Here is a 23,342-nt window from a genome sequence, read left to right as displayed (position 1 = left end):
TTTTTATTTTTATTTTTTCCACTAGAATATTCAATGCTTGAAAGCCGAGTTGTCCAGGGAAGGTGTGCTGTGGTCTGGAGCAGCAGCTGGCATCCAGATGTTCCTGATGGTGTCGTTTTTACCCCTAACCGTTATTGACAACATCTTTTAGCCAACTATCGAATTCCCTATTTTCAAGCCAGACCTTGTTAAAAATATGCTTTTCCATGACAGAGACCTTGCAGCTTTGTTAGAGTAGTAACACGCAAAGTCCTCAGAACTATAACAGCCAATGAAAACAAGGCATATACAACAAAATGTTTAAAATCTGGGACTATTTAACACTTTAACAATGAAAAATTGAGAATAAGAAATGCATGACATTTTAGGGACAGCGCAAAAAAAAAAAGAAACAAACATTGAGGTGCTGAGGAAACTAATCAAATTAGTGACATCACTGGGAACCCAGTCATGTGAATGGAGACTCACAAGATGCCAGTTTCAAGTACTGTAACTAAATTAAATAAACTGAACACAAATTGAGTCACGATTTGTTCTCAAGTGCATCTTAAACACTTTTCCTGTCTGGAAAGTTGGATCGTCCAGTCCACAAACAACAGCGAATCATCTTGCTCATTAGACAGGCAGGGACATTCTTTGCATGCCTCCTTTCTACTGACCCAGGGGCAGTTTTATGGGCCCATTAGTGGAAATGAGACAGGAGGAAGTGAGCAGAGAGTTTCCTGTCTGAGGAAGCGCAGGATGAAGAGTAAACCAAAAGGGACAAAACAGGGTGGACATGTATACACAATGTAACACAGCGGATGTGGACTGCCAACGCCTGCTCGGCTTGCTGGTTGCGTTTCAGCTGTGTGACATCCTAAAAACTCCAGAAACGATTGTAGATGACTCAATTGATGAGTAACGAGATTCAAGTAAAGGAGCCCTGTCATCATCCAAAGGTGATTAAATGATTTACAGTAAGGAGGAAATGAGGAATAATAAATAAATGTGTCTCTCCCAACAGTTCCAGGTCTGTATGAGACTGTCATTGGGTAACAATCCAGAGTAAAACTACTAAAGTAATTATAAAAATATTTGTCTTTTCTTTTACAAAATATCACAGTTTTCACGCCATAACTGCAAAACTCAACTGTAAATATTTCCTTATGATCAAATCAAGCCTGAAAGGTTCATGGTTTGCCTGCTTTGGCATTTTATCAAAATATCTTTAAACTATAAGGTTGTTTTGAATGAAAATGATCATTTTTGAAATAATGTTGGCATACTGTGATATCAGTAGTCAACCTAAATCAGCACACCAACATTTGTCATAAGATCCCAGTAACTTCCTGTACTTTATCTAAACATGCCATTAAATAAATAAATACTGTAAAAACACCGATGTGGTGGGATCCTGATCACTGAACCATTATTGTTTCTCTATGCTACTTAATGATCAGGTCTAAAGATCAAAGGGAGGTAAACGATTTTGACTTGAAAAATTATCACAGGGGCAAGTTGTTATCCAAAATGACAATGAAAGTGCAATCTCAAAAGGCTAATTTATTGGATTACGTAGTTTACGAGAGGTACTTGAATGCATCATCAATCACCATGTGTTTTAGTTGGAAACTTCTAGCGTTTCCACCTGTTTAAAACTTGGCAATACCACTTATTTTTGCACCACATTTATTCAGTGAGCTCAAAAAGACTAAGAACTTTCTCTGAAAGCAAAGGTCTTCATATCACAAGAAAATAAATAGTTTTTGGCCTATTTTTGGTTGTTCTTGGCTTCCATCTCTATCGGCATTTAACACGGCATTCTACTACCATCTGCTTTGAAAACTAATGTAGCTATTGTATAAAACTTATGACTGCAACTGTTGAAGCTTTTTGTGCAAACAATACATTAAACCCTTTTTAACAAGGAAACAGTCAATATTACTTCAACTTTTGAGGAAAAATTAGACAAAACGACAATGAAAGAGCACCCAACACACCCAAATCTTAAATCAAGCTAGTTGTGGAGTCATCCAGCTTCCTTGAAGAAATCCTCAACCTGTTGAGGCAGGAATATTTTCCATATTTATCATTAAATTGATTTGAAAAGCATCACTGTGACTTAATGATCCGTTCAGCATTTTATCATGCAAATATATGGTAATTAATTAGCATAATTCATGGTATTCCCAAATAAAAACTTCACAGAATGTCTTCCACTGATGTTCCATTCATTTACCTAAATAAAAAGATGTGGATGACAGACCTTCATGTCACAGCTAAACACTTAAGTTCAACCTTCTTGTCCTGTCAGAATAAAATCAGTCAGCAAATTTAAATATCAAAAGACTCAGACATGCGAAGCCGAAGGTTTTCTTTCAATCTTCAAAGCAACAAAAGATGAGTTGTTCGGCCAGTCCCTCCTCTCAAGCCTGAGAACAAGTTGGCACTCGCAGAAACACATAACACGCCGTGGCTAAAGTTGGAAACCCCACTCGGCTAAATAAGTCGCTTCATTATCCGCAGACACAATGTGCCTTTGTGGGGAAAAACCCTGCAGGACACAGTGTAGCTGGATTCTACCCCCCAGGCGATCTTGGAGAAGAGTCAGTCAACGGCAAAATAGTATCTGAAGAGGTGAACGGAGATCATGAACTGAAATCGATCCACTGTACGATGATTAACTCCAGCTTTTTCTAATCCTTGCACCAATTTATATTGACTAAACATAGCGGTCAATTACAATTATGCGTTTGTTCAGGTTTTTAATCAGTTTTGAGAATTTATCCCATCCAGCCTTAAACAGTTCTGTTAATTTCCCACCACCACAAAGGTTCATTGTTCTGTTTGCTACTCCTCCCTGACATATCTGAAGAATGACATCAGGATGATTCTTCACCCAGTCAAGACCCCCCATCCTTCCCTTGTAGAGACTACCCAGTACCCCCACACTCTCTATTCCACCTGTTCCAGTCAACTCCTTTCAAATGTTTTTGTTTTTTCATTTAATACTAAATACAGCAAATATGTAATTCCTGCTCACTTCTAACATTTAAATGTTGCATCTTCCAGAAACAGATTCAAAGGTGACCTATGTGCTTCTTTGGGCTATAGAAAACATGTTCGTTACATTTTTACACAAAATCATTGTTAGATGATGAGATTTTAATCTGGTCAGTTCTGCCCATTTTGAGCTCCTTTCAGAATGATCACTTATTTTAGGGCCGCTGTCACTTTAAATAAGTGGCTGCTGACCACACCCATTAACTCATTGTTTACACTCAAATGTGAAAATGGCTGCAAACAGATGCGCAATTATACAACTGTACATCTTTGAAAAACAAGTGGTTTTTGGATGGTAAGTCAACACAAAACTCTCATCTTTTCCAGCAGTGATTGTACAGTGGCTCCAGGGTAAAACCAGCTGACCAAATGTGCTAGAGCTCGGTTTAGGTTGCTAGGTAACAATCGGGAGGTTTTTGAAAAAAAAATTTTTTCCAACCCTCCAAAAATATTAACTTATTTCCAAATATGCCTGGGTGTTTTTTTTTTTTTTTTAAGTGCTTAGGCTATTTTCAGAAGCGGATGATATCCAAATGGAAATATAAAAACATGCAAAAAGTTAATTTGGCCAGTTTAAAAAGGACATTATCCTTAAAGACAGAAGCCTTTGACAACAATCTGAAGCCAGTCAGCTGAGCAGTTCAGAGAACAGATCAGAGACTCCCTTTCTGAGTAAGAAGTCAAAGTTTAGGTGTCACTGTGTGAGTGGCAGATCAAAGAGCGGTTAGGGAGAGGGGAGGGATGCCAGCAACGTTGTTGCTCAGCATGGCCAGCGGTTGACATCTACGCCCTCGACTATCCAAACCGGACCCTAAGGGCATGCTGGTGAAACAGCGGGAGGCGAAAAACGCAGGAAGCGACTTCCTTCCTGCCTGGCCCATCGATGGCCGAGGGGCTCCACCCAGCAAATGGTTCCTCAAAACAATAATAACAAGCAGAAAAAGTAGAAATTATTAGAAAAACAAAAACTGCTTGGTGATGAACTTAGAAATGATGGGAAGAAGGAAAAAAAATCCAGAATGTGAGACTATACAAGATCCTAATCTATAATTTCTTACTGAACTAACTAAAAGCAGCCACATGTAGCCATTAGAGGTCAAATATCAAAGTTGGATTGTAGCAAATAATAGTAATAATAAAAAAAAGATGGTCTCAGTGTCCTTAGCAAGAAGCACACTGGCTTTAACTGTGTTGGTTGCAGCTTAAGGCAAGGTTCACTTCAAACTTAACCATTTTAAACCTTCTTTTAAAGTTTTGATTTATGAAAGTTATTGATACAGCGGTCAGGTTTTAAATATGGAAGCTGCAAACGCCACAGGCCAGATTGATGATTAGGTGGAGAGAGGGATAGATATGGATGAATGGCTGAATGGGTGGACTGATGGATAGCCAGGTGGAGCAATAAATGGATCGACGGACACATGAATAAATAACGGATGAGCAGAAAGAGACAGAGAGGGATGGCCTTATTTCTGTAAAGCCCTTAAGGACATCATTTTAAACCAAATCATATCAACCATTTGCCAGGGATAATATTTAGTCGTCAAAGGTATGTCTGACTAGTTTTATCATCTAAATCCTTCCAACAGCCCACTTACCGTTCCCACCAGTGGGAAAATGAAGCCTGCGCCGACGCTTGCACGGACGTCTCTGATTGGCAAAACAAATCCAGTGGGTGCGCCCTTCTTGTCAGGCATGTGGGACAGGGACAGATGAGTCTTGGCCATGCAGATGGGTAAAGACCCATAGCCCTAAATACAAGAAAGAAAGGGTTAAACAGTACGAGTGAGAGTTGCTACATGATTCCTGTCACTCTCAGTCAGTTATTACAGCAGCAGTGATCTCACTTGTTGATTGTAGTAATCTATTTTGCTGCTGGCCTCTGGAGACAGATCGATGTCCTCAGCTCCATACACCTTCTGGGCTATTGTTCTGATCTTCTCCAGGATCGGCATCTGTAGGAAAGGGAGCGCTTCAGCAACAGGTGGATACACACACAGAAAAGTCCGTGGAAGGAGGGGAAATTAGATCAAGTAAATAGAGAACACATCTGTATGGAGTTAACGTCAAAAGAAGATCGAGGGAATAAAGTCAATACTTTTGTAGCGAAATACAGATTCAGTGCAATGAAAAAGAACACAACTAAGTAATGAAGTTCAAAGGCAACGCCATGAATTAGACGGTACGTCTAAAATAAAATGTTTTCAGAATCTGTCAGTGATGAATTGAGGAATACAACTTTAGGACTGAATAATGCAAACTAATCTTTTGGCTATCTAGGAGTTTGAACTCAATGTTCATTGTTGTACTCTTGCAAAGGGAGACAAGCATACTGTAAATGGGAAAGCCGAGTTAATTTAAGTCACAACTACTCAATCTGACTAACTCCAAACAGCTGATGCTTTTTGTACATCCACAGTGTTTGGAGGAAACAAATAAATTAACATCAGATACAAACAGTATCCAGAAGTAGGCAAATAAAAGTATTTCAGTGCAATAAAGCAAATTTACAGCTGTGTTCACCTCTGTATTATACAGGAACTGGAAGTTTGTGGGCCTGCCAGCTGCCTCTTTCACCGCCATGGCCAGCTCCAGAGAGCCCCGCCCACCCTGCGACCAGTGCCGACATGGCACGGCGTCAGAAGCACCGCACTCCTTGGCGAGCTGACACACCAGGTCAATCTCCGCCTGCGTGTCCGTCCTGAGAGATCACAGTGGTGACATTGTGAGACGTGAATGATGCGAGAACGCACAATGAATAAAGCAGAAATAATGTTTTTTTTTTGTATTAAATAATGCAATAAATAAAGGTTGGTAGTTCTGGATTTGTAAAAGTTTGTCTTACTTGAAAACGTTTAGTGCCACCACTACAGGAACCCCAAAGAGGTGAGCATTCTGGATTTGTTTCTTAAGATTGCTATGGCAACCACCTGCAACAAGACTCAGGTTCTACAAGAAAAAAAAACAAACAACTCAGACATCAAAAAATAGATGTGTTACGGTATCTTTATTTAAAATATTTTTCATTAGTATTAAAGCAGTTTTCTACTAGTTATATTCGGACTTTATATGGTAAAAAGTAGTATACAACTGAAGAGAAAGGATTTTTTCCCCCCCAAATAAAAATACATACAAGTTCTAGTACCATGGTTCCCATAATAATGATCATCAAGTTGAGTTGTAACTGGTAAATTAAATTGGAGAGAGATAAGTTGGTCTGTCACACAGGAAATTTGCGATTTCAGAGGAAGTCAAGCTTAAATGCCGTCATTTCCTGTTCAACAATTTAGCTGAGGAGCCAAAACAAATTGACTTTCCTTTATAACCGTTTTGGGGCTTAAATGGTCACTTTTAAATTTGTTTAGGGATATTAATATTTATTCTATCGTACTTGCTCTGGTAATGAACTCTGATAAAGTATTCCACTCTGTACCATCTGTTATTGTCATTGTCCTCTACACCAAATTGGCAGCTACTCCAAAGGAGAATAAATTAACTGCATATAGAAATCTAGTCTTGGACTTTGTGTGTGTTTCTCTGAGTCCCTGCAGACTTTGTTAACCAAGTCCATACAAGTCGAATTAATGCACGTCCCTGGTTCTGTTTTTCTCTGTACTTCTGGTTTTTATTACAAGCGTCATAATTAACTTACACTGTGTGATTATTTACACAGCTGAATTGGCCTCGGAGTCCAGGGATTCTGGCCAGGTATCAATAAACACACACACACTGCACACACAAACAGAATCGCACCTCCCTTCAGCTGCGCCTCACATACCAGGAAACCACAAACTAATGTTCTGTTTGAGCTGATAATCAAATAACCATGTTCATGCTTATCTACTCTTACAGGTGGAGCTCTGACTGCGGCTGAAAATAAAGCCGCAGCAACAGAGCCCGTTAGCATAGGAGTGGCAGCACTCTAATTTCATATGTCATCTCATGTCCTGTCCCATTTACATTCTCATATAAGTGGCTTTAACTGTGTTGGTCACATCATGAACCTTTGACTAAATGAAATTAAAAACATGCCACGTCATTTATTTTCATTTGATTGGAAGTTATGTTCAAAACAACCAATCAGCTCATGTGCACTTTCATGCTCATCTCATTTTCTCCATGCTTTTTATGTTTCTATGCACATTGATATTTTAAGCTCATACCTCATCGATATACTCTTTGGGAAGAGGAGCACCAGCTGACACCTAAAACACAGCAAGGCAGATCATTGGAAACAGAAAAATAATTGGAATAACCGTCACTGTGCTAGACATTTAATATAACTAATGAAAAGGAAGAAAGCTGATACTATAAAATTGTAAGTATTACTTTAAATGTGCTGGTCATAATGCATAAGCTTACATTTGGGCCACCTCCATGCATCTTCAGTGCTCGAACAGTTGCAACCAGCACCATCACGTTGGGCCTCAAACCCGATGCCCGACATTTGATATTAAAGAATTTCTCCATCCCGATGTCTGCTCCAAACCCAGCTTCAGTCACTGGAGGAAGACATGCATGTATGATAGTAGCACTTTTTCAGCAATACGAAGACAATGAAGACTGTTTAAATAATGATTATTTGCTTTGAATCACAGCTGCTGAACTGAGAAAAACATTTAAGGTGGATTCTGGAAAACAGTTGATTGTGTGACTATCATCTGTCAATATTGCTTAATGTTCCACCTCATCAGTTTATTGGCAATACTGTATATAAATCCAAGTTGACCTAAAAAAAAAAAAAAACAACAACAAACAGATGATCTCATCAAGTCTTCACCTAAAGTGCAGAACATCAGGAGAGACAGCTTTCTGTCTGAGTAGATGTAATGCACTGAGTAATGGGTTCAAGCTAAGTGCTTTCTAAAAGACAGAGGGTCTCTGATATGGACAACACTGAACCAGGCCTCTTGAGAAAGTCTCAGACGTAGTTTCCTCTTCCGAGTCATTTGAGTGTGTATACATTAAGCGATTAACATTACTTCGTCTAGTGATGTGTAGACAGCTTTGAGCTGCCTGTTAAGTTTTGACGGACAGCTGTCAATTTATCCCTACAAGGAAAAAAATATCCAATAAGTTTCTGAAAGCAAGCAGATACACATGAGCAGATTTTTATCCTTTACAGTAAATTTACAGCTTTACTAGCTTCAGAAAGTAAAGTTAGGCTGTCACTTGACGTCATAAAAAGCATGAGAATGAAAGCAAAGTTTTAGGTCTGACCATAGAGTTGGAATTAAAACAAAGGCTCGTTACCAACAGCACTGCTGCAGATTAAGCAACATCGATACCTCCATTTACTGTCTGTACATATTTTCCAAAGCAAAACATTAAAGTTGTTTGAAATGAACAAGAAAAACTGATCCAGTCTTTCTTGCAATAGCACCTTAAATAAACATTTTTCCTCAGCCACCATCTAATTAAAACGTCCATATTTAATGATAAATCAATCTGACTAAACATGTAAAAACAGACTCAATGTTTTTTTTTTTAATACAATCCTTTAGGCAGATTTTTTTTAACGTGGGAAATTGTCCTGAAAGTAGGAGCCAGGGGTTTTTAGTAGTTTGTAATCCAGACAGCTAATGATATAGGAATCACACACATCTGGTGTGTGGGATTCCCAGATTTCCACCCTCCTCCCCACAGAGAGCAGCAATTCTTCACGTTAATCCCAGATTCCAACGCGCACCACAATAACAAGAAGCATGATATAGCATGACCATGAGTAATATCACTATGATCCCCTCAAACATCTGAGGTCAGAAAAGGTTCAAGTACTTCCTTCAGGGAGAATTAAAGTGGACGGAAAGTGCACCACCCACAAAACAAAGCCAATAACAAAAAAGAAATAAAAAGAAGAGTGGAAGACTCAAACTAATAAAGATACCTACCCTTTATTAATCAATCATCAAAAAAAAAAAAAAAGAAAAAGAAAAAAACTTAAGCCAATTTCTGGGAGAAAAAAAAAAAAAAGCTCAGGATCACGCAGATTTGACTCTGGGATCTTGGCAGATTTCCCAACTTCAGTTCTTAACTTCTGATGCTGCCATAGTGTAATTTTAAGACAACTTGCATACAAACATAAAAAAGATGTCTTATTTTACTTTTGACCTCCCTTATAACATGTTTGACATTTTGTATGCAGCAATGTTTTCAAATTTGAGTCACAAAGCGACTGGCTGCCATCCTCATTGGAATTAGCCATCCTTAAATGGAAAAAAAAAAAAAAGCGAGACGCAGATTCCGTTGTTACGGCTGTCATCTTTGGTTAGTATCAAATCATTGCGGTCTCACTTGTCTCATAATCCATAACTTTTGGAGAGAAGAACAAAAGGCTTGAATTTTCTTTACATACATGAGGAAACGCAAACTCTTTAGCATTATTAAGAACATTTTATACAAATGAATGTCAAAACAGTCCTCTAAAGTCTTCTTTGTGAGCAAAATTCAACTTTCCAATAACAGGTTTCCTGAAGATCAGACCTTGATTAAAAATATTACCAGAATTTCATCATCTTGCATGCAAACTCCAGCCTTACTTAAAACAAAAACAAACACTAAATTAGTTATTTTAAAAGCTGTAGCAAGTTATTCACGTACATTACTTTAGTTTTTTTTAAATCAATACAGGTTTCTAGTTTTCTTTGATGTCCAAGCTGCCAATTACCATTTTGACCAACTCTTCTTTTTAAAAGACTACTCTGAATTCAACAGTACATCAAAGAGTAACATAATCCTCATTTATTTGTCAAAGTAAACCTGATCTGATTTTTAACAAATTTAAGCTTATGTATCAAAGCACATACCAGAGGGTGATGCAAGACCAAAAATTGTGAGAAATCTTAAGTTTTATATCTTCAATGGCCATGCAAAAGAAAACAAAAATAAAACAAAACAAAAAAAATAACTTGTGCTTCATTAGCTGAAATAGGTGGAGTTTAAAAAAAAAGAAAAAAAGCTGCCTGGGGAGGAAAAAACAAGGGAGGTCGAGTTCTTGGCATATCTGAGAGTCAGGTAACAAACACAAGAACAGAGGAGGGGGGATTAAGATGGACAGATGGAAAACAATTGGGGTGGAGAGAAGCTGAAGCCTAAAACACACAAGCATCCTCAGCCACAGTTGGAAATTAAATTCTGTGCTTAAACAGCAAGTGACAGTTTGATTAAATGCAGCACATATCCTTTTATACAGAAAACACTGGTCAAACTCTTAGAAATAAACCATGGAGTAAAAAACTGCATGTATACACCTGGAAAACTCGGGCATTCCAAACGTAGCCTGTGTCACAGGAAATGAAGACAAAACGAGGAGCAGGCTAGATATGAACAGATAAAATGTTAAATACTCAAGTGTGCTTCGACATTGAAGGGATTAGTGTGGTTTACTCTAAAGCATTCCTGGGCCTCTTAAGATTATCAACTTGCTTCCTTCCTCTCTGCTGTTTTTGCACAATCTCTTGGTCAGTTTCTTAGAAAGGAGTTGAAGACCAGAGGGGGATACTACAGCGGTTCATCAGAGCCAGGTGGAACAGAGCCACAGCGAAAAATGAAGACGGATAAAAGCCAAATGTTGCAACAGCTGAAGTTCATCACTGTGGTCAATCTAAATCCTAAGTCATCATTTCATCCCACCAGCTGTGGTTTTAAAAGCAAAGCTCATCTAGTTCTGCTGTCCTTCCACAGTGAGGCTGTGTGTGTGATCTTTCTGTAAGGACCTTACCCACATAGCCATCCCGTCCAACCAACTTCAAAGCCAGCTTGTCTGCCAACACTGAGGAGCTTCCATGGGCGATGTTGGCAAAGGGCCCGGCATGGACAAACACTGGCGTACCCTGCGACAATTAAAGGGGCACACAAACATACAACAGTTTAGAAAACAGTGTAACCCTAGCAACTTCCCAAGCCTGGCAGAAAAACCAGCTTCTTTCTTTACCAAAAAGAACAACTTTCAGTCACACTTCAGGGTAAATAGTGGGGTTTCAATGCACTTTGGCTGACTAAGAGTTTGAACAGCAGAGACAAGTTAAGAGGTGCTTGACTGGCATGTCAACCCAAGTCTGGGTCCTTACTTCCAAGTGTTGACACAGATTACTCTCTAAAGATTGAAAACACAAGCTGAAGAAGCGCCTTAAGAGCCAGTCGTCAAAGGTTTAAACATTTTTAAACTCACACCAACTCTATGGTCTAAAGTACATATTTCTGTCTAGACTCTGCCCATGAACATTTTTATCTGCTCAGGGCTTTTTGTTCTTGACAGATAAAGTTAATATATTCTGAAAATTATATTGATTTATCTCATCCTAAAAAACAGATCGTTTTGTTAACATTTTTATGAACTGATCACTTCTGTTACACTTGTAGCAAAATGTTGACATATAACTGAAATAATACATTTGTTGTATACCATGGGTCTCCAAAGTAACAGACAAAAGGAGAAAAAAATGCAATACAAAAACCTCCCCCAAAGAAAAACAAACCCTCCTTAGCCACAAGGATGCTATAAGTAGGAAGCAACTCTTTAAAAGCTCTCACAGATCCTCAAGTTTATAGCTGGCTTTCACAAATGCATGCATGACTGAAGACAATTGCTATTCTTCAAGAGCAAAATACCAACACAATCACGTTGGACTCTAAAAAGGCGACAACTTTGTGACTAAAAAAAACCAGCTGACCTATTGTCACACTGAATGTAGATTCCTTAACAGAGGAAAGAGGAAGGATGGGACGGCCTAATACGATTTTCTAAGGCTTTGTTTGCATACCTCTATACTGCCTGCATAAACAGTCTTCCCTCAGAGGAGCAAATCTGGGTAAAACAAGGCTCTGGGAAAAGCTGCAAACTGTTTTTTTTTGTTTTTTGTTTTGAACAGTTGAGAAAGTTGCATGAATCAGATCCGCATTTGCTGTAGGAGGAAACTGAGTGCACAGTTGGAAAAACGATGTTATTCCATGCTTGTCATTCATGTTTTCAACATAAATGTAAACGTCAAACAATCGGAATAATGTTCGTTTGGAACCCCTGAACTTTCACTCTTTCAGGAGATGCATCAGCAACTGCAGAGTGATGAAAACCCCGAGTGTCAAATCCCCAAGTGTTGAATGGGATAATGAAGGCCGGGAAGGAAGATGAACATAACAGGAACATTGAGATCATGTCAATATTTCCTCATTTTGAGCAACTTGTGCATCATACCAGCTGCAAAACCATGCACAAATCCCGTAACCTTTGACATGAGGCAGCATCAGGACTCGAGAGGCTCAGTTTATGCTACGCTCTCCAGTCTCCCCTCAGGAAAGATGCCTGGAGTTGTTTTTTGAAACCCCATGGAGAGAGGATGTTTGGAAAACCTCAAAGAATGGCTGAGGTCTGCTAAACAGACACGTACACAGGGAGTAGGTAAAAAAAAAAAAAAAAAAATCTCTTCTCATTATGCTCAGTCTCTTTTAGACTCCATCCTATCTGATATAGAGACAAGTCCACTGCAACAAAGCACACATTTTCAGATGAGAGCTCTAGATCCTTGAGTGAATCCGTGTTCATCACCGGCACAAGTCAAGAGGGCAAAAAAGGGGAATAATTGGTCAAGTTCGGTGGAAAGTTCTCATGCAGCTCTGAGGTCCGGTTGGTCCTGATACCAGCTCCCTGACCAGAATCACAGGAAACCCACACAGGAAATGGTTTCACACAGCAGGGCCGTAGAGTTTCCTCCAAAAACAAAAACTCAAAGAGTAACAAAATCTTTGCTCCATACAAAAGTCCCCCCCTTCCCCTCCATATGCTCAGAATACACAGTACGTGTGACAAGCTGTGTTTATTTTTCCCACTTGGTAGATGTGATCAAACTTCTTGTTCAACAAGGAACAAATAAACAAAAAATGTCAGTTTATGTTTAAAAAAAAAGAAACAAAAAGAAAGATGATGCATGACTGTTAACATTGAAAATTTCAGTTTTATATCTGTCCAAGAAAATAAAGAAAAAACATTGTGCAGCATTTTTCAGCCTGAAACAAAGAGTTTACATCCAAGTGTGTTATCTGTTCATCTAGTTATCACACCAGATATCACAGCTTAAGTGAGAAATACTTTTTTTCTCACCTCAAGGGTCTGCATCAGTGTGGGCTTGATGGCATCTTTCATTAGCACTGCAAGGGCACCACTTACCCCCTGTCAGACAAGAAAGAAAGAAAAATGAGGAAAGCTGCTGGAAACAAAGACTTTACAAATAGGCCACATAGAGAATTTAAAAGCATCCAAAATAAACCAAGGAATTGTAATTGTTCATTATTAACTGTACTAAATAATTTCCATACTGCCATTTCTACACTATAGTTTATGGTTATATGCCAAATCTGCAAATATGAGCAAAAAAATAAAATAAAAAATTAAAACTGTGCCCCTGTGAACTATGGTCAATTTGAATGTTGCTCTCAAACATTGCAGTCATGTGTGGGAACGTGAAGGCCGATAGCACAAGAAGCAGGAAGACTCTGCTTAACATGAGATACAAGCAAAGCTGCACGTTGTTTTGAATTAACATGGGCGGAGGGAGTTAAGCATTAATGCGTCTGACCCAGAAAGCATACTTTTTTTTTAACTCACTGGTGGAAAATTGCAGGGAGGAAGAATTACGGTACACAATCAAATTACAGACATTTTGTAAAACGTTAAAAATTATACACTCAAATTAAAAGTTATCAGTTTTGAAACAGAAAACAGGATGAAGGAAGAAAGATAAAGATACAACCAACAAAAAGTCATTACAAGCAGTAAGGAGGACAGCAAGATCCAGCATGATGTTAAACAATATTTATCTCAGCCCATCTTTTAATTCACTGACCGTTTCCATTGACCATAAAATCATGCAAACTGGAATTAAGAATCCATGTTTATGCAAAGACTCTTTACTGGCATAAGTATACCTGTACTGCACCTGGTTTTGTCAGACATTTTCATTTTTATATTTTTGTTCAAACATGAGTCAAATGTAAATGTTCGATTAAGTCCCAACATTTTTAAGCAATCTTTCAACCAAAACACTTACAGATATGAAGTAAACACTGGGAGGTCGAGTTAGAACATTCTTTGGGATGAAATAATTTCTTCATAAAACCCACCAAGTCCTCCGCTGTGACAGGTTCTCCAGAGCGACTGGATCCCACCACCATGCGGGCCAATCTGTTCTTCATGTCCTTTAGGCTATCCGCGAGGGCCAGAATAGCCATGATCTCACTGGCTACTGCAATGTCAAAACCAGTCTAAAAGTCAAAAGAAAACAGTTACATTTTTGCTAAGACAGCCCATTCAAAACAACCGTGCACAATAATTCCCACCATTATCGTTTTGAAACTGTGTTGTAAAAAGCACCCTGTAAATAAAGACAGATTTGAGAGTCTAAACACTAATAGAGTATTTCTCAAGACACCAGAAATAACACTGTGGCGCCAGGGTAAAATAAAAATAAAAAATCCCTTTAGTCACCTGGTTTTTTTGCATGGGCAACAAAATATGGCTTATGAAAGCAGCCCAGTTTGGAGTGATGATTTTATGGGGAGAATGTAACGAGAAACATGTTTAACTCATTTCAATGAGAGATTATGTTGTAATTTATGTGAAACTAAAAAGACTTTGAGAAGAACATGAGTGAATAAGCGGTCATTTAAAAAGGGAAGCAGATAACGGTGGACGTCTTCATTCCATGACTCTCACACAGATTTTAACAAAGGGAGAGAAAAATGTCTTGAATCACATTAATCCAACAAGGACCTCAGGATCTCCCCTCCCGCTCCCAGTCATAATACCCTGAGGGGCTATAGAGTATCCAGTAGTGGAGGAAGGTGGAGGCCAAAGGAATGAAACAGAATGGATGGCAGTAAATATAAGCATATGCTGAGACAGCTTAGGGGGTTATTTCAGGTGGGTGTGGAGGAGTGTAGCTGTGTGTATATGGGTGGGTCATTTTCCTTCTTGTGTAAACATTTGCTTTCACTTAAGGCTGCTTGTTTCCCATGGAACTGAACTGTTTATTCGCTGAATTTCATTTAGCTGTCATTACTGCTGATATGTGGCTAAAGTACAGCTGGGCAGCATCACAGAGAGTGCGGTGGAGTGTAGGTGTGGGCCTGTTATCATCGAAATACAAGGTTTTCAAAAGCTAGCTTAAAAAAAATTATTCACTAAATTGTAAATATGCTTTAATGCCATTTCAACGAGATGCCAGAGAAAATTATTGCATAACCAAAGTTTTCTACAGATAAATGCAGCGCTGCCAACAAAATAAATAGCCTGACTAATAAGCAAGTAAGTAAAAGACATTTTAAATCAACAAGGAGTTCCCATATTATGCTTAAAGACTAGGAGACCATGAGGTCAGATTAATGCATTAAGCTAAAAACTATTAGTTTTTCACTTTTAAACAAATTCTCATGTTTAAAATTTTCTTTGGATTTATAACAAGAAGGAAATAATAATAAACAGTGTCAGACGATTCATGACATTAAACCACCATACCTCTCTGATCTGTCCTTTTTCAGTGCTTGCCTGTCCCACTGTGATTTTCCTCAAGAAACGGTCATTTGTATCAACAACTGAAAAAGCAAAATTACATATCAGCTCACAATAATTAAAGTGACATGTCCTATAAATTATAAATGCAGATTTGAAAATTTGGATTAGAAATGAATCCATTGATTGCCCAGAGATTGTACTTGGCCATTCAATCTTTTGGTGATCAAGATCATACAGACAAAAAGATGGTAAATATTTGGACTTATTCAATAAATGCATCAAACCAACAGCATTTCTTTTTAAGTACTTTGGGGTTTTCCCACACATGTCAGAAGCAAAAATGAGCATAATCTTTTAATTCCTCCATCTATTTAAAACCGATACCGCCATCAATGAATCTGCAGCAAATTTATTTCCTATTTTAACTGTTAAAGTCTTTCAAAAGATAAGCAGTGTAATCGGTCCGGGTTTCCTACTTCAGCACATAAAACAAGCCTTCAAATCTGTGGCTAAGAAAGTTTTCTTTGTGGCTCCCAGCAGCTGGGATCCTTGTTAGCTCAGCAGTATTCACTGGGTCATTTAGCGCAATAAAAAAATAGAGGGGAGGAAAAAAAAAAGACATATTTCTCTGTCACCCTTAAACTTTACTGTTTTTTTTTTATCTCAAGGACTTTTTCTTAAAAATGGCCTCTGCAGCCACTGGGATTAATGCCACATCAGTCATAGCAACACCCAGCTGCTTTGTGTCAATGACAAATTTAAACCAACATTGCTGTAGGTAACATAGCCCCAACAGCAATCCTAACCACACTCTGGTATAGAAATATGATTGATTACAAGTGTAACATTCATTTAACACAAAATAACTTCAGGATGCATTAACCAGGGATGGATCAATGGCTGGCTCGGATGTTTCTCCCTAATGGTAATGTATTTGTACGGTCTTTATATCGTTTCAGAATAAGTCCCAGTCCAAGTCATGCCATTTTAACTCTGCCGTTTGTCCCCCTGAAGCAATGCCAAGCAATTCCCACTTGTTTGTTGCTCTGGGACCAGCCAGTACCTTTTTGAGTTTAGTCTGGCAAGTTTTTTTATGCAGCCCATGTCTCTTTATCCAAATAAATGCCTAACTGGAAAACATTTACAAATCATTTAGAGTTGCCCATGTATGTTTTTTTTTTAGCTACAACTGAGTGAGCAGAGTTTTCTGCAGCTAGTATGAACTAAGTGTGGTAAACAATATTAAATATTGGTTTATAAATGAGCAAATCTGATGAAGGAATGCACAATTGAACATTTTGCTGCATAATGTTGCACACAAAATTTCAAATGTTTGAAATAATAGCTAGAAGCAAGTGAAAGGTTAAGCTCAAATATTTTTCAGATTTAAGAAACAACTCTACAGTATTTCTTAGAGTTTGCTACAACCAACTACGGTGAGCAAGTGAACATGTAGTTGTAGAAATACCTCTCTGCCAGGTAATTTGTGATGGATCGAAATCAAGGCGCACAAAGCTGCTGACTTCTTCTGGTGTAAGAGAGGCAGGATCAGTTTTATTGATACCAAGACGCTGAAATGAAGTGGAGAACAAAACAGAAATACAGATTTTGGATTCCTCTTTATGCTTTTTGAAAAAAAGTATTTGGTAAATGCAACATTTAAGTTTGTCACTGGACTCAAGCAAATACAGCCATCCAATTTTCTCTGATGATTTGGACATATAAAAAATGCAAACAGGATTATAAAAATCTGAGGATTCTACTGCCAGATTACAAAATGTGCAGCAGGAATGATTATTCTAAAAAAAATATATATAAAACTTAACAGACATAACAAATATATGAACATAGTATATTTGTAAAGGTAAACTGAGGCCCCCTAGTGGAGAAAGCAATCATCCTTCAATTGTATTATGCTCTCAAGAACTTTGCATATTGTAGTATTTAGACTTACCCGAAGCCTGGAGATCTGGATGGGAGAGAATTTTCTAACTCCATATACAGAAGGAACCAATCTATTGAACAGGGACTACATGAGAAAAAAATATTATTTTTTTTAAATACAAATACATTTTCAACTAATTTTAAGCTAAAAATGTTAATTTACTTATTTTCCTAATAAACCAAATACTAACAGTAAATTACACATTTGTACTTAATTTACAGTCACCTTGTCGGACTGCGTAGCCTCATGGAGCATCCTGGCATCGATGGCTGCCGCCAGCAGGTTGTTAGCTGCTGTGATGGCATGGATGTCACCAGTCAAATGGAGGTTGAACTGATGGGGGAGTTCAAGGTGTTTTATGGGTGGAAAAAATAAATACATTTTGTGAAGGACTGTATTTGAAAGCTTGTTAGTAATAATAAAAATGGTAATGGTTAGAAAAAGAACAGAATTTTAAGTTTCTGATAAGCTGATCTCCACTCAGTCAACATGAAAACTGATTCTTCTGGTCTAATAATAAGTTTGTTCTTATGGAAGTGAAAGTGAAATTAGAGACTGAAAAAAGAAAGCTGGCATGTTGTAGACAGAAAAGTATAGAGTCACTGCTGTACAGAAATGTGTGGATGACTTTTTTTTTTTTTTAAATGGCTTGTCTCTGCATATCTCAGATCTTTAAAGTCTTCTCTAGTTCTGCCTGTCAGTACATCTTACCTCCTCCATAGGGATGACCTGGGCATAGCCCCCTCCAGCAGCTCCCCCTAGGCACAAAGCAGAGGTAGGACAGTTAAAGAAAGACAAGAGGACAACTGGTGAGTGTTAGACTCTAAATGAACTACTCCACCCAAAAATGCATAAACCGGAGTTTCATTAATCCTGATGTATAAGATCATCTCCAGATCTCTGGCTTTCCATGCTTTAATGCATTTAGTAAAAACAACCACAACCCTTATCACAAGCATTATTATTTCAAATACAAATTTTGTTTTTGGAATGGCTATTTCTATAAACAACCAATGTTTACCTTCTTAATATAGTAAAAAAAAAAAATTCCAAAGAGGATGCATCTAACACCCATTAATCCTAACCTTTAACTCCAAAGGTCGGTCCCTGAGAAGGCTGTCGAAGGCAGGCAAAGGAGTTGAGCTTGAGGTGGGCAGACAAGGCCTGAACCAGACCTACGGTCACTGTGGTTTTACCTTCACCAAATGGAGTTGGAGTTATACTAAATATACAAACAAAAGGAGGTTTTAGGATTTTTTTTTTTTTTAAATCTTTGTCTTCAGATTGTGGTTTATGCTTCTCAAGTTGTGTCTGAACTCCAAAATACTGTACGTGATGACACTCACCCAGCAACCAAAACATATTTGCCATCAGGCTGAGAGTGGAGGCGGTCCAAGAGGGAGAGTTGGACCTTAGCTTTGTTCCTCCCATAAGCTTCAAGCTCCTCTGGCAGCAAACCAATTTCCTCGGCCAGCTGAGCTACAGGTTTTGGTGTCTGAGCCCTTGAGATCTCAATGTCACTAAAACAGCAGATGAGCATTTTATTTTATTATGTTTGAATACCATGACATTAATTTCAACAGCAGTCTAACGATGTCTGTTGTGCACATGTACGATAAACAATTCGCAGAATATACAGTTATATATGGGAAGTCGTAATTTCATGTGTTAATATTTGGAAGTCCATACGTTGGAACAGGGTTTAATGGCTGAAGTTTACAGCTGCGCAGATTCCAGGGTCTGTACTGCTGCTCCTGAAGCCACCGACTGCAGCCGTGTGTCACATTCTAATAGGAAAAAATAAATAAATGGAAATTAAGGTTTTTAAAAGTATTAGATTATTGTCTGAAGCACATAATAGTTAAAGAGAGGTTAAAAAAAAAAAACTTAAAAAAAAAAAAAAGAACAGACCTGTGCTCTGTAGACAGCTGTGAGGTATGCTAATCCAGATATTGAGGACATGTCAATGAGGTCGTCATCTGGATTTCATATTATGCAAAACAAGCAGAAATTTACTTGTACTAATGTACATACAAAAAAGAAACAAAGTATTAAAATGATGAAATCTATGGATGTCTATGTGCCCCAGAAGGATCTCTGACGAAACTACAATGAAACTTAATTTTTATGGACAGTTTTTAAATTCCACGAAAAAAAAAAGAAAAGAAAAAAGTTCAGCAAAAAGGTTTTCCCAGTTAAAGTAGATTGCTCAGTTAACACAAGCATCATCATTGTGAGTATTTTAGTAAATTATTCATGCATTCATCTCTATTCACTGCAATGCACTATCACACCTAACAAGCAGCCATTTGTCGCACATGCAAATCAGAGCAAATAACAGACTTCGTTTCTCTTTTCTGGCTCCCAGTTTGTTTCCATCTTGTATTTCAATTATTTTGTACATAATATATCTTGATTGTGCTTTATCTTTAAAAAAAAGTGCAAAGAAATGCTTTGTCTAGTTAACTTTCTGCTCAGATGGAGGCATGTAGAAAGTAATCAGTCATACCTGGCTCCAGGGCCGACTCGCAGTGAATGATGACCGTCTCTGGTCGAGCCCAGGACGGCGGGATGTCCATGTTTCCCGCACTTAAAAGAAATACAGCATCAGCCTGCAATATCTAATGAAGAAAGAAGTGAAAGCACACAACTAAGAAATGTGTTTTGCAACTCAGACATAAATTACAGGTGAACAAAAACACACATTAATACAAGTTGAAAACAATTATCAGTTGGTTTAGTTAGGATCACATTTTATGAAGCCAATAGTGTCCCCTTGTGGTCATTTACTAGAATAGCAGAATGGTATCAAAAAAAGATACAATGAAACTCAGCAAACCTGCGTCTTCAAGCTATTTGAGTTCCAATGATTTGTTTGTACAGTCATCCCACTTCTTTCAATCAGGCACTGTAGGGCCAACCTGAGTGGTCCTTGTCCTCCTACCAGCAACACTGATTTTCCTTTCAAAGACGCATCTGCAAAAACATTTACAACATGTTGGAATACAAGTCCCGTGTTCAATAAACTATATAGATTTCTTCACAACTCTCCTAATATTTCAGAAAGATGTATAAATCCATCCAATATAAAAACAATGAAAAGCATTCAATTAAATGAAAACATTGTGTAAAACAATAATACATATTTTCTAATATTTTGCTTCTACACAACTCTTAATTAGTCAAAATGAGTAACAAAGTGATCACTCAGGCATCATGCTCAAATAAGTAAAATGTTTGTTCTGGAATATTTTATTTCAAATACAGTAATAAGCATCCAAGTAAACACACATGCAGACAATAAAATCATGAAGAAACAAATTATTGACATGTGCAACACTGATGATGTTTGGATGGATATACAAAAGGTTATTTTTATGTCCCAGTGAGGCAACTTTGCCAAACAAAGAAAATTGCTTATTAAGACAAACATTGAGAGAAAAAAAAATATATACACATCATCACAGCCCTTCTGCGTTTACAGAGATGCTCAAGTGTTCTTGCAATAAACGACAAAGAGCTTGTTTTGGCAGAAACTCACCATGTTTTCCCAGCAGATCCAAAACAGCACTTGCCATCGGTGGTACAAAACCTTTGCTCATGTCTCCTCTCACCAGGCGGCCTATATTCAAATTGGAAATGCTATGTTGCAAGAAACAAAAACAACAACAAAAAAAAGTTTTGAAAAATGTATTGCTTTGTTTATTATGCATTTACTTCAAAGTTCATCACATATTACTAAATAAAACCATGACAAAACTTTCTATGGTTGGAAAGAATTTGATAGACTGAAGAAGTAATTTCCATATACCTGAAGCTTTATTAAAATATCACATACAGTCTACTAAAAGTTCAAACGCTCTGCTTTCAAGATAAAGAGGTTAACTTTGCTCATTATACCGATAGAATAAAAATAAGCATAACTTAAGGCCTTTTAAGTAAAAGAACCTAAACTTTCATGATTTTAAACCAGTCCCCTTCAATTTGTGGTTATTATATAGCGTACCTTACTAATGTTCCCATTCCCCTATTTTAGGAAGACACATGCTGTACAATTTGTCTTAATTTTTTGCAGGCCTACTTGATTGGGATCAAATGTGACATGCACAATATTTTAGGACAAACCATGACCAGTGGCTTACTTTTGACTTGTGGGTAAACATCACAAGTCAAAAGTAAGCCAAGTGTGATAAGTTGCCCTTTTGTGCAACTTATCACATGTTGCTACAGCTCAACACCGTTTACCATCTATGAAATAATGTTCATCTTTCTGTCAGACAAAATACTCTCACAAGATCTTACCAATCAACATCTTTCTCTGGTTTAAGTGCATTGAGCACTCGACTAGTGAGGGAAGCTGGTGGGAGGTGGAGAAAGACTCCATGCACCTTGGGGTCATCGTTAAGCTTCAGCAACTCTTCTATTATCTACATGCAAGCAAAGATACAGAAACAGCAAAGATGTGTGAAAGTAGAGAAGCTGAGCAGCAGGAACTATGAATCACCTGCTATTAAATAAACAACAATATCCATTGATTCTGAATGTATAAGGAGGGAAGACCCAGATGAGCCAAAGTAGCTGTTGAGCAGCTTCACCAACAATATATCAAGCAGCTAGGCTAACAATTGCGTCGCAAATGAATAAATAATTACATTAGAAGCATAAAGTTAAAAATATTGACTAAATCTCTGAAAAGTAAGCAACCATGATCACACCCAAAAGAAGCCTGGCAAATCATGTACAGACTTGCTTACAAGGAATCCAACCTGTGAGTCAGTGTTACTTACTTCATCTTCACTGCAGTTCTTTGCCAAACAAATCTGAGTGACATTCAAGCCAATCTATGAAGAGACAGACATGGATATTTCAGCCACTGAGTAAATTTCGAAAACAAATATTCACACAATGGAGTAAAAAGAAAAAGGGAAGACCACCTTGCCAGCTACTTTCTTATTGATTTCCAACATGCTGCCATTTTCACCAGCCTTCGAGATGAACACAAAATCATGATTAAAACACAGAGACCAACCAGATTGTACAGCAACGCAACAGTGTCAATAAAAAAAAGATACTCCTGAGGTCAAAGGCACATTAAGAAAAATCAAGTCATGTCCACAAAGTTTGGTCAAGTACAGTTAAAAAGGCTTTTGCTGGAGTTTATATTTTGTCTCTATGATCATCAGAACGGCGATGCCATACATTACCTGTAAAATGACTAACAGGGGCTGGATGTCAGGACTTCTTCTTTGCAGTGTTGCAATTGCCTCCTTGGTACTCTGAACTACTTCCCTGTAAATAAGCATTAAGGTACACAGCTTTACAATGGTGAAAGCCAAGCAGATTTTAAAAGCCACAAACAGACAGCTGTAGAACTGAAATATACTGTGAAGTGGGTAATGAAGTACTACCCAAGAATTGTGATGAAGATTACGATTCAATTTATTGTACTGTTCCACCAGGAATATTTTATCATCGTTTTGTTTTGCTACTAAGCAAAATTTTGCTGCATTGTTTCAGTGTCTTCTTTTTTCCTCCTTTACATATAGATCAATAAATAATGCATACACCAACTGGATTACCACAATCAATTTGAAATAGAACGGATTTTGTTAATTTGTGTGCCAAATTAAATGTCTGTATTGGGACTAAAAGACCGATTATCTCTGGTAACTGAGTGGGAGGGGCCTCTATAGTGACAATGACCTACATTTTAAGCAGAAATGTAAACATTAACTTTATCAACTCCATCTCAAACTGTTGGTGCAATATTCTCTCTTTTAAAAAAAATCACAAAAAAATAAAACTAGAAACCAACATTATGTCAGATGAAATCCCATATTTAAAACC

The 23,342-nt window shown here is 37.8% G+C and overlaps 1 protein-coding gene across 2 annotated transcripts in view; it reads right to left on the bottom strand.

Annotated features, from left to right (window-relative positions):
* Positions 1-23,342, bottom strand: part of mthfd1l (methylenetetrahydrofolate dehydrogenase (NADP+ dependent) 1 like) — a 28,022-nt gene that overhangs the window by 3,820 nt on the left and 860 nt on the right. For both annotated transcript variants that reach the window (XM_088001901.1, XM_015013991.2), the window contains exons 2-26: positions 22,700-22,784; positions 22,430-22,480; positions 22,283-22,336; positions 21,798-21,922; positions 21,037-21,137; positions 20,335-20,471; positions 20,005-20,116; positions 19,407-19,474; positions 19,185-19,282; positions 18,842-19,015; positions 18,581-18,717; positions 18,207-18,253; positions 17,721-17,828; positions 17,505-17,579; positions 17,019-17,121; positions 15,554-15,630; positions 14,161-14,301; positions 13,142-13,210; positions 10,766-10,877; positions 7,408-7,547; positions 7,209-7,250; positions 5,891-5,994; positions 5,569-5,746; positions 4,893-5,000; positions 4,644-4,796 (exon numbers count right to left, since the gene is read on the bottom strand). In XM_088001901.1, coding sequence (XP_087858027.1) covers positions 4,644-4,796; positions 4,893-5,000; positions 5,569-5,746; positions 5,891-5,994; positions 7,209-7,250; positions 7,408-7,547; positions 10,766-10,877; positions 13,142-13,210; positions 14,161-14,301; positions 15,554-15,630; positions 17,019-17,121; positions 17,505-17,579; positions 17,721-17,828; positions 18,207-18,253; positions 18,581-18,717; positions 18,842-19,015; positions 19,185-19,282; positions 19,407-19,474; positions 20,005-20,116; positions 20,335-20,471; positions 21,037-21,137; positions 21,798-21,922; positions 22,283-22,336; positions 22,430-22,480; positions 22,700-22,784 — 2,599 coding nt within the window. The remainder of the gene's footprint in view (positions 1-4,643; positions 4,797-4,892; positions 5,001-5,568; positions 5,747-5,890; positions 5,995-7,208; positions 7,251-7,407; positions 7,548-10,765; positions 10,878-13,141; positions 13,211-14,160; positions 14,302-15,553; positions 15,631-17,018; positions 17,122-17,504; positions 17,580-17,720; positions 17,829-18,206; positions 18,254-18,580; positions 18,718-18,841; positions 19,016-19,184; positions 19,283-19,406; positions 19,475-20,004; positions 20,117-20,334; positions 20,472-21,036; positions 21,138-21,797; positions 21,923-22,282; positions 22,337-22,429; positions 22,481-22,699; positions 22,785-23,342) is intronic.

Source organism: Poecilia mexicana, unplaced genomic scaffold (genome assembly GCF_051168715.1).
Source record: "Poecilia mexicana isolate PSO_F unplaced genomic scaffold, ASM5116871v1 scaffold_21, whole genome shotgun sequence".
NCBI classification, from domain to species: Eukaryota; Metazoa; Chordata; class Actinopteri; order Cyprinodontiformes; family Poeciliidae; genus Poecilia; species Poecilia mexicana.
This window is presented reverse-complemented; position numbering and strand designations above follow the sequence as displayed.